At 39.0% G+C, this 11196-nt stretch overlaps 1 protein-coding gene across 1 annotated transcript; it reads left to right on the top strand.

Moving 5' to 3' along the window:
- Nucleotides 1-91: 91 nt before the first annotated feature.
- On the top strand, nucleotides 92-5658 carry zgc:113223 (uncharacterized protein LOC541424 homolog). The gene is made up of 8 exons (XM_056377641.1): nucleotides 92-221; nucleotides 824-881; nucleotides 2137-2261; nucleotides 2944-3018; nucleotides 3467-3562; nucleotides 3666-3794; nucleotides 4448-4609; nucleotides 5023-5658. The coding sequence occupies exons 1-8, from the start codon at nucleotides 165-167 to the stop codon at nucleotides 5164-5166; spliced, it is 846 nt and encodes a 281-aa protein (XP_056233616.1). The 5' UTR covers nucleotides 92-164; the 3' UTR covers nucleotides 5167-5658.
- Nucleotides 5659-11196: the final 5538 nt, after the last annotated feature.

The following is an 11196-nucleotide window of genomic DNA, read 5'->3' as shown; positions in this document are numbered from 1 at the left end:
CTCTCTGTGATGACAGGATGACAGCAGCAGCAGTAGAGGAGGGGATGAGCCTCTGTGGAGGAATGCATCCTGCAGGCCGACACATGTCTCCATGCTGTCATGTTAGCAGAGAACAAACCTCCAGCAGCCTCTGACTGAAGCACACAGAGACCTTCTGAGGGGAGATGAGAGGATACAGAGCCATCAAGTACATTTTATTCTTCTGCTGCTACGTCTTCTGGGTGAGTCTCTCTGTCCCTACAATTTGAGGATTAAATGTGTCACTTCACACATTCACACTTTCAGTCGTGCTTGCTCTGAAACCTGTTGCTCAATCTGGTTTTACCACGAGTGATTTCAACACACTCAATACGGCATTTCATAGGAAGAGGACGCTCTGAAGAGCAAAGATTTGAAAAAAACAAGTCGTTTCTTCACTGTGACAAAGTTTTACTAGTTGTTATAGTTCAAACAGTCTGGGAGTGTAACTTAACATAATACAACTGTAACTTTGGAAGCCAAATTTCACATAACATTCTACAACTATACACTTATATTCCAGAACTGAATATCTGACATAACAGAAAGTTAAAATCTGCAGTTGTGATCTAGGATTCTGGAATTGTAACTAGTTACTAGTTGTAGAAGGTTACAGTTCAAACAGTCTGGGAGTGAAACCTGTTCACTTAGCTCTATCAGAAGAGGAAAGAGTCGCCCCTCCAACAGCCCCCACGCTGCTGGATTTACATGTTACACAAGTTAAACAGAGAAAATATCAGAGTTACCGTGAGAAGAGAAGATGAGGCACAGTTCTGTTCAAATGTGTGTCCGTGTGACTCTGCAGGTTGTGAGCGCCGGGCTCATAGCGGTGGGGGTCTACGCCAAAATCGCCAAGGAGAAAGGTTGGTCAAAAAATAATGAACAGGCTGGACTCAGGCTGTGGAACAACCCGTTATCACTGCAGGAACTTATGAACCAGAGCATTTCAGATACATGACATCGACAGGGTGTTTTGTTGCTTAGAAAGTTGTGGACATTAGTGGAAAGAGTGGAGCTGGTATTGGTTTTGTATTGGTATTGATTTTTGATTTTTTTCAGGTTTTCTCTGAATCTGGTCCCTGTTTTAAACCAGCATGTGGTGGGTTTTCAGTCTGTCTGACTTTTTGTCATCGTGATCCTTTATTTTGTAAAATCTACTTAAAAATATATACATTCAGAATATATTTACAATTAATATAGAGCACATACCTGCAGGAAAACACTGTAATATCTTCAGCTTGGTCTCTGGACTTCTTCTATCTACAAAATGAAAGAACTTAAACAATATCATTGTCAGAAAATAACACAAAAAAGAAAGAGTGTTAGAATAATACAACTTAATATAAACATTAATAAATCTAACTTGGCAACATGCTTCACAGGTTGCAACTTATTTTTCATAAGAAACAGTAAAATATCCAACGAGTGCATTATTAAATGTGCAGGGATTTAATCTCCAGGAAACAAACAAACAAAATCAGATTAAAGGTCTATTTTTAATCTATCTGACATTTTTAGTATAGCACTTTTTACACAATAAAAACCCACACAAAGTAATAAGAACCATAGTATAAATAAAAACAAGAAGTGAGGAAATGCTGCCATAAAGCTCATAAATTTGCAACAAGGAAACATCAGAGGCAGGAGAGAAATTCAGAATCGCAAAATAATAATAATAAAAAAAAAAAAAAAAACAATAATAGAAAAATGACGTGTGAAAAAAAGCTAATAAAATGTTAACCTAGAGATAGTGAGTAAAACCAGGAATAAAAAAGTTGGGTATTAAAAGAAAAGAAAAACAGACTAAAATGTATAAACAAATATTGTATGAATAACTAAATAAAATCCCTAAAAGTAGGAACCTTCAATACCACCTCCTGAACAGTTCCTCAATGTTTCAGGAACTGCGTGTGTGTGTGTGTGTGTGTGTGTGTGTGTGTGTGTGTGTGGTGTGTGTGTGTGTGTGTGTGTGTGTGTGTTTATAAAAACTATGCTCTACTGATAACACTCCCGAGGGTGAGCCACAAAAATTTAATCAGACTTGTTTGAACCTTCACTGGCTTTTACGCAATGAATTTAACTCTTTGTGTGTGTGTGTGTGTGTGTGTGTGTGTGTAGATGTAGTCGACACTCTGGCAGTCGATCCAGCTCTGCTGTTGATCGTCGTTGGCTCGGTGATGTTCCTCATCACATTCCTGGGATGTTTCGGGGCGCTGCGTAACGCCACCTGCCTGCTGAAGATGGTATGACGTGGTCCTCACATCCATTATACATACCATTAATATGGTATCATTATTATCGTACCATATTACGTTATTAAGTTAAAGTTCTCTATTTAATCTTTGATTTTTTGTGAAATATTTACCTCTTTGGACTAAAAACAGATCTCATCACGTTTAAAGGTTCTGTAGACCGTCGTCACGGCCACTAGATGTCACACTAGACCACCAGCATCTCAAACCAAAACAAATGCTTGGTCAAACACACTCCCCCCATCTCTTCACATGCTCAGTCAGTAAGGTGTTATGAAGCTCAGTGAAAGTGTCCACTAAATGCACAACAAGAAGCACAACTGTGTGGCTTTGTTCTCTGCTCAGGACGCCATTACTCCACCATCTTTACATTGAAAATAGTTGTTTGCTGCTGTGCTATTGTTTAAAATCTCGTCTACATAACCTTTAAAAATAAAAAGTAACCGTAGCTGTCAGATGAAAGCTGAGCAGTAAAAAGTAATGGAGGACTGGAGTAGAAGTATAAAGTGACATAAAAAGAAAATACTCAAGTCAAAGTACAAGGACTTCAAATTTTCCACATAAGTGCAATACATGAGTAAATGTGTTTGTAAATGATGTCTCTCTGACTCTAATATGATGCATCCTTACTGTTCACGTCGTTGTCATCACGAGCTGCTGTTTGTTCCTGTAGTTTCTGGGGATCCTGGTGGTCGTGCTGCTGCTGCAGATCGCTGCTGGGGTGGTGGGATATCTCTTCACCGACATGGTAACATCACACTGCTTTGATGGGACAGGAAATGTACATTTAAAACCAGCAACACCGCAGTGTAGAAAAACTGTGTTCCAAGTAAAAATCCTGCATTCAAAATACACAAGTTTCAGCATCAAAATGGACCAAAAGTAAAAGCACAGAAAAGCTAATTTCAGCATAATGTAGATAATATCATTGGATTATAATTATTAATGCATTAATATAAAGATGGGGCCGATTGTAATGACCTTATTTACTGTTGGGAGCTCCCTCAATGATCAGTTAAATCTTAATTCATCTTAATCTGTAGAAACACATCATCATTTATTTATTTAGTCATGTAATAAATGTAGAGCAGTAAAAAGTGGCAGAAAATGGAAATATTCAAGTAAGTGCAACAAGAGTAGTTGAATAAATGTAAGTAGTTACTTTCCAAACCAAACTTGATGCTGCTGTTGTTCAGGTGATGGAGAGGACGGAGAGGTTGATGATGAAGGCCATCGTCCGATACAGGGAGGACCAGGACCTGGAGAACGCCATCGATTTCATCCAGAAGAAGGTGAAGAAGAAGAAAAGCGACTGAGCGGCAGTGGCCTGTTACCGTCCAGTCTGTTGACGGAGAGCTGTTGAACTGAGAGACTGTTACTTGTCTTTCTTTGCAGTTTCAGTGCTGTGGAGTAGAAAGCTACAAGGACTGGTCCCACAACGTCTACTTTGAGTGTACAGACACCAACCCCAGTCTGGAGTTCTGTGGAGTTCCCTTCTCCTGCTGCATTCACCTGCAGAACCAGGTCAGAACCAACCCCCGTCTCTGTGGTCCTCAGAAGGTTTATAATGGGACAGGATTTTCTCCATCTTTGGGCTTTTGAAACAGTAATTTCACTAAACAGTTGCTGATAATTTTGTAACTTCTATAAAAGCACTGAACTATATCATCAGTGATACATAAATGAACAACAGGGTATCATCTACATACGTGTAAATATTAACCTCGTGTTTCTTCCTGTGTGCGAATCAGACCTGCAGTTTTAAACTCTTTTTTCGTCTCCTTGTGGCTGTGTTCATCTGAGCAAACAACATTCTGATGATTTATTCTTCTAGAGCTTGAACAGTAGTGGAGCTAAAAATGTAAAGTTTGTCCTGTGGATGGTGGCAAAGGAAAGATCCTGGAGTCACTGATATCTAAAGGGTCCGTCCTCTGGAGAACAGGAACAAGATATTCTGAGGCTATTTAATCTAAAAATCAGGCTGTAGGCTCAGATAACGTCAGCTGGGATTTTCGCATTGTTTTTTAAATTTTTTACACTATTGATTGATTTGTTGATTTTTTTTATGAAAGAAAAAACTATTACTTAAAAATAATCCAGGGATTTCTATGAACATAATCAGACAGATCGATCTCAACACATCTCACACCTCAGGCCTGTGTTGTGTTCTCCTGCAGACCGTGCTGAACACCATGTGTGGTTATGGGATGCAGCAGCTGCAGCAGCCTACGGCCGCTCAGGGCATCTTCACCATCGGCTGTCTGGAGAAAATCGTATGGTGGGCCAAAAATAACCTGCTGCTGGTGGCTGGTCTGACCGGCGGCCTGCTGCTGCTCGAGGTAACACCAGACCACATCCAGCTGCAGCAGATAGCCCTTGATTGACCCTTGTCTCTGTTGATTCTCACAGTAAATGTTCTGGAGACTTTGTCGTATTAAAGTTCACCCCAATGAAGAAGAAAGGAACTATGGGTCATAATAGACTGCTGCGACTTATGGGCTCATTTCTTGCAGGAGTACAGTCTCCTATAATCCATCACAGTCAATGTGAGAAGAGGCACGAAGCTTTTTACAATGTCCATGTTTGATTGTTTGGCTCTGGGTTTCATTTTTTTAAAGAGTCTGAAAATGTCAGTTTTTCCTTTAATACATTTCCAGAAAGAGGCAACACCTCACAATAATAAAGCAACTTTGGTGAACAGCATGAAAGTTTGACAGCAGGTGCCCTGATCACTTCCTGTTTCTTCTGTCAGGTCTTCATGATCGGTCTGGCTGCCACTCAGATCTCCAGGATAAAGAAAGTCCAACAACAAAAGAAAGAAAATGCAGAGAGAGGGAAGTCGGAGAGGAAGGACAGCTACTGGTATCCTGCTTTTGCAAACTTCGATGATGAATAAAATCTCATTATGACAGATCTGAAGCTGTTGCTGAGACAGATCAGGGATGTAATGAGGGATTTCCACTCACTCTGGGTCAGATAATGAGTCTGAATGTTTAGACTTGCTCTGTTTACACTGTGAATTTATAGTTTTAGTCATGTTTCTGAAGCCTCAGCAGGACTCAGCTGCTGGCAGTTAAACTACTACCTCTTTAAAACCTTTACATCACATTTCTCATAAAGATAAGAAAGTCAGTTCTGAACAAACTGGTCGCTTATAAAATATTTAGCATTTGTAATTCATCACACTGATGTTTGTCAATCTTGATCCACAACGTAGAAGTTATTTTTTTATATTATAGAAGCTGTAACTTGTAGATGAATTCAAGCTGAACAAAGACATTTGCAGAGTTTTCCTCCTACAGACGTTGTGTACTTTGTATTAACAGTGTGTATTTTCTATACTGAGTGTGTGTGTTAATGCTGCTGGGAATAAAAAGCCTCACTGTGATTATTTCTACTGAGTTTCATCACAATGAAAATCACAAAGATAATGCAGTGGAGTGTAGAGTCTGTCGGGGACCCCGCCAATCAGCATTAATCACAATTATGTAATAAATAATCTGACACCATCAAAAAATGTACAAAATCTAAACATATTTCTTAATCCAAATGTTTACATTAGTAGAATTTTCAAAATATAAATATAAAGATCAATAAAAACCTAAATAAATTACAAAAAAACTTGTAAATAACCCACATTATTAGGCCATATAGTTACTGTCAGTTTATTTTAATTTGATTATTTTGAGATTAAAAATAATGATAATCTTGTATGTATATGCAGCTTTACTGAAAACAGTTGGCAACACTGCTCCTGAGATATCACTGCAAATCGTCCAGTGAATGACATGGGGCCCCTTTAGGGAGGTCTCCTACTGAGATGTCATTGCAAATCATCCATTGGTTATTTCAGGGGGAAGGAGCTGCATTTTGAGACACTGCTGTGGAGTTAAGTTTGTCAGCCCTCGGGGGGCCCCCTAACGTAAATAATCTTCTACCTCACAGCTTCATTTTAACTCTTTATCTTAATGTTATTGTGAACGTTTAATGGTCGTGGCCCCGTTACAACCTTAAGCTTCTGATTTACTGGCTGCAACAAGGAACTGCCTCTGTGAAGTCAAACACTGACCCTCTGCTCTGAACACTAAGGCTTTCCATTAGTGTCCTTGAGAAGTGAAACTCCCAGCATGCAAAGCCAAGAGACCCCTGAGTAAACCTGGTTAATCCTTGTTGTTCTCCCTCCCCCAATAAATCTTCATTGTGACTTTAATCTGTGGTGGAGGATTAGCAGCCGAGGCACCTGTGGTTGCGTGTCGTTGCAGGGATTCAGTCCCGTGCGCCCTCACGCTTGCTTTATTGGATTAATGACCGCAGCACTCTGTGTGTGTGTGTGGGCGGGGGGGGGGTGTTTAAAATTAGCAGCAGCACAGAACCATAGTGATCATGTCTTTCTCTCGTCCAGCTTGAAATTTCCACTTTCCCTCCAGTTTTCTGTTGGACTCTGCTCTCAGTTTAGGACAGGTTAAAGGATATTCTGGTTTATAACAATTTATTTTTTGTCCCTTATTCCTATTAATACCTTTAAACTGAACACAGACATGATGATATTCATCTCACTACTAGAGAGAAAGTGAAAGTGTCTCAAAATAAACCTTTTGAAATCTAATTTTTCCCCTTAAAGCAAGACTCCAATGTTCAGTCAGCACCAAGCATCAACCTCTGATGCTAAAACATAAAGCCAACACTGAAGAATCAAAACCTGCAGTTCCTCTAATGACCACTAGAGTCTGGCTCCAACAGTGAGTCAGTCCCCATAGACTCCCATGTTAAAATGGTAAAAAACAAGTTTTGGTCTCTAGAGCTAATTTCCTCCTTCATGACAACTGTTTATATAATTCACCTGTTTACATTTTATGTAAATGTCCAGTTAAGAGACGTACTAGCATTGTTCCATCAAAAGAGAGAAAATATACTTTTTTGGTGCCACTGTAGTAACTAATAGCTACAAGAGATTGTACTGGCTCCAAAACATAGTCATGACATGAATCTGATTTCTTGCCTTTAACCTGTTTTATCTGTTGAAAAAATATTGTACAATATAATGTAGAATTTTTGTGAGAGCTGGTTTTTAAACTTGCACAGAATCACAGTAAACAGGACACAGACTGTACATCAGACAGGATCATTTTTTATAGGCTCACATGTTCCACCTGCTCCCAGTCTTTGTGCTAAGCTAGGCTAAACACGTTGGTGTTGAGATACATTGAGTTAATAGAACATGTCGTCACGTGTAGACAGTTTGTAAAGATCTTTATTATTATTTATTAAATTGAATTATTATTACTACTATTATCATTATCATTATATTTTACCATTATTATTATTAATTTTATTATTATTATATTATTGTTGTTGTTGCTGTCTTTGCAAAGAGTCTCTGGTTCACAGCTACCAAGTCACCACTCACACAGTAACATGTCTGTATTTATTTAACAGTGTTTATTTTCAAATACAAATAAACATAAAACACTTGAATGTTTCATATAAAAAAACAATTAATGACGTATGTACATGACGCTGTTTGGTGAAGGTTGAAATGCTGCAGGTTGTCGGGCTGACGTTGTGCGTTGGCAGACGAACATTGAGGTTCATGGATTAATAATGACGGAGGGTTGACAGTCAGATTAAGGCAGGTCTATGTTTTCACGCTTCACTCTACTGAAACAACACAACTACTGTAACACTGAGAGATGATCAAGGAGCACTTCAATAAGAAATACACATATCTATCAGATTCATTATTAATGAGATCAAAGAACCAAGGCAAAGATGATTCCTGTTTTAGCCACTTTCCCACCAATTCTTTTAACATCAACGTTACACCTTTAATTCATCCATTGTCAGTTCTCAGATGTCTGATCTGTCACAGTTAATATTTCATTACTAACTCAGATGTCAGTAAACAACATGTAAACAGCTGGAGGTAACACACACGGTAACTCAGAGGTGAACCGGCTAAAACAGGAAACACCAGCATCTACACTACACTGTCTTTACTGAAGTTTCACATGGTTCATACTGACTAAATATTACGTTGGCATGTTACGTTAGCATGCTGAGCCTCCTCCCAAAGAAAAAGACGACTTTGTTAAGATTCCTCTCATGAAATAAAGTAAAATTGTCAGGAGCTGTGTCTCAATTCAGAAGGTGCGGCCCTTCATAGACTGCAGAGGCCGAACTGCCTGAGGCAGTCTGGTCTACGGGGGATTTTTGCTGTATGTCACAAGCTATTCCCGCCCTTACTGATGCATCATAAAGACCCTTGGTTTTAACAGTTGTACCGTTAGATGTTGAACTGAGCTGAAACCCAATACTGACATTTAACAGTGTAATCCTCAGGCTCTCTGCCAGTGTTGTTTGCTTTCTGACTGGCACGCAATGAATCCTGGGATAGGCTGGACCATGAAGGATCCACCTGTAGAGCCTTCAAAATAAGAACATTTGAAGGAGCCTTCAAAGTGGGAGAGTCTAGTCGCACTACTGTGACGCGATCGGTCTTCAAATGCAGCCTCTGAAGGATGAAGCCCCTGAATTGGGACACAGCTACAGTCTTAACAAACTTTCTGAAATTCATTTCTATTGGTTGATGACCTCGTAGCTCCATAAACCTGGAGTCTGTGTTTTCTGGAGCCTGGTAGTTGTCACAGAGGAAAATAATGTGAACACACAATAACTAATTGTGCTGTTGATGAGGGTGGCAACTAACATTGATTTTCATTATTGATAAATCTTCTGATTATTTTATTGATTAATTGATTAATTGTTTCTGTCTGTTTAGAAAACAGTAAACATACCCATCACAATATCTACAGCCGAAAGTGACAACATCACGCCTTGTTTGGTCCAACCAAAGGTCCAAAACCCCCCAAAATTTAATTTACTGGACTATAAGACCAACAAAAGCAGCAAATCATCAAATCTGTGCTTGAAAAATGACTAAAAAATCTACTATCAAAATAGTTGCAAATTAATTTTCTGTTGATTGACAAATCGTTGCAGCGATTCATTTGTATTAGTTACATGTGCACATGAATAGATAGATCATGCTCTACACAGCAGTTGATGTATTTGTGTGTTTCAGGGATATCAAAGACAACAGAGGTTAAATATAATAGTATATCGATCTATAGGGTGATTCTTTTCGTAACTGATTGACTGTTCAGTTTCAAATGCTAAAAAAAACAGCCTGTATCAGATATTTAATCATATACGACAAAGAAAAACTGTTAAAGATAGAACCAGATCACTTTCAGTATTTTTGCTTGAAAAATTATTTAATCAATCATCAAAATAGTTTCCGATTAATTCTCCTTTGATTGACTTATTGGATCTGGACACTTTAAATCAGACACTCTGATTTAATGCAGTTTGGATGAGAACATATTTAAGGATTTTGAAATGTAAAGAGTAATGTCATGAATCAATCATTTGTGTTCACAATTAATTATTTTTGAATGTTTTATATCTGAAAGTGTGAAATGTATTACTTTGTGTGACTGCTACCAGGCTCCAGAGTTGTTAGACTGATGGACTGTACATTTTAAACATCCTGTTGAGAGGGGGAATACGTAAAAAACATTTCTTCAAGTGACTAAATTCATTTGTTTGTGTGGCTCCAGACTCGATCAATAAATCATCTGAAAATGACAGAATCTGTGTAAAATATTTGGTTTAACCTGGGAGACAAACTGAAACCCAAAGTAGCTTTTGCTCATGTTAGCTGCAACTGAAACTCTCCATGATCCCTACAGCACTTGGTTTACTTTGCGACATTCAAGTGAAAACAACAAGAGAAGAAAATAAAGCACGTCGACTTCAAATGAAGCCAGTCGGAACGCATGCCAGCATGCTGTCAGGTACAAACAGGAATAAGAAAAAGAAGAAGAAGAAGAAGAAGAAGAAAGAGAAGAGGAAGAAGAAGAAGAAGAAAAGTGATTCTACGAGATGAAGAGCACTTGGTTCATTCAGCTGTCGGATTGGACAGATTACCCTTTAACCCTTGAGTCAGTCTGAAGCAGTGAGCACCGGCCAATCAGATTCACAGCTCAGTCAAAGCTGTGTTGCTGTGGTAACACCACAGAGATGTGGCTCAGAACTAACAGCAGCAAGAAGAAGAAGTTTGTCCCTTTAGTAAATCCTACGAAAACACGAGGTGACGGTTTTCAGAATCCACATGGTTTGGATCCAAAGTCTTTATGTGTACTATCGGATATTTTAAAATCCATCCAGTGTGATCCAGTGTGGTTCATTAAACTGTCTAATCTATCCAAACATGAAGGTAGATTTGTTCGGAGTGCAGACGATGAGCAGATAAAAAGCTCTGTTTAATTCTGCAGGTACTGATCCAATGAAAACTGCATCAGGACCAGGATTTAGTCTTGGTACAAATGTACAGGCCACTGCTAGGGCTGGGTATCACTTCAAAATGTTAGCTGCAGGTGCTGAGATCATTTCTAGTGCTATCACTTTCTAAACCAGCACATTTTATGATGCCTTACTTTGAGAAATATAAAATAAAAGTTTAAGTTTGATACCCAGCCCTAATAACTGCCATGATGACCATGATATGTGCAGCTATCAGGGTCATCATAAAAGGTTCTATTTTAACCGGACAAACCTGTGCATCACAAACTGTGACGTTTCAAGCTGATAATAAAAAATCAGCCACTAAAAACTTAGATGCTGTAGTTTGTGTCCCTCCCTCTGCAGATCTTCTAGGTGGCGCTGTCAGACAAGACGATGAACCGGTAGGTGCTCCCAGGAGGGTGTCATGTACCCATAATCCTCTGTTGCAGATCAGGCTTGTGTTCCTCCTGTTCTTCTACGGCAACCGGAGACGCTGTCAGATTTCCAACATCTCCCTTCTTTAATTGAGATTGGCTCACAAGTTAACATTGATGGCGAGTTTAAATTAAAGCGGTGTCGT

Source organism: Seriola aureovittata, chromosome 6 (assembly GCF_021018895.1).
Source record: "Seriola aureovittata isolate HTS-2021-v1 ecotype China chromosome 6, ASM2101889v1, whole genome shotgun sequence".
In the NCBI taxonomy this organism is placed as follows: domain Eukaryota; kingdom Metazoa; phylum Chordata; class Actinopteri; order Carangiformes; family Carangidae; genus Seriola; species Seriola aureovittata.
The sequence above is the reverse complement of the archived record's forward strand: the minus strand, read 5'-3'. Positions and strand labels throughout refer to the sequence as shown.

What these genes read in the sequence shown, in the direction of transcription:
- zgc:113223 (XM_056377641.1), top strand. Translation starts at nt 165, where the DNA reads ATGAGAGGATACAGAGCCATCAAGTACATTTTATTCTTCTGCTGCTAC. An exon ending in TCTGCTGCTACGTCTTCTGG is followed by an intron (nt 222 to 823) that starts GTGAGTCTCTCT and finishes GTGACTCTGCAG; the next exon opens with GTTGTGAGCGCCGGGCTCAT. An exon ending in CCACCTGCCTGCTGAAGATG is followed by an intron (nt 2,262 to 2,943) that starts GTATGACGTGGT and finishes TTGTTCCTGTAG; the next exon opens with TTTCTGGGGATCCTGGTGGT.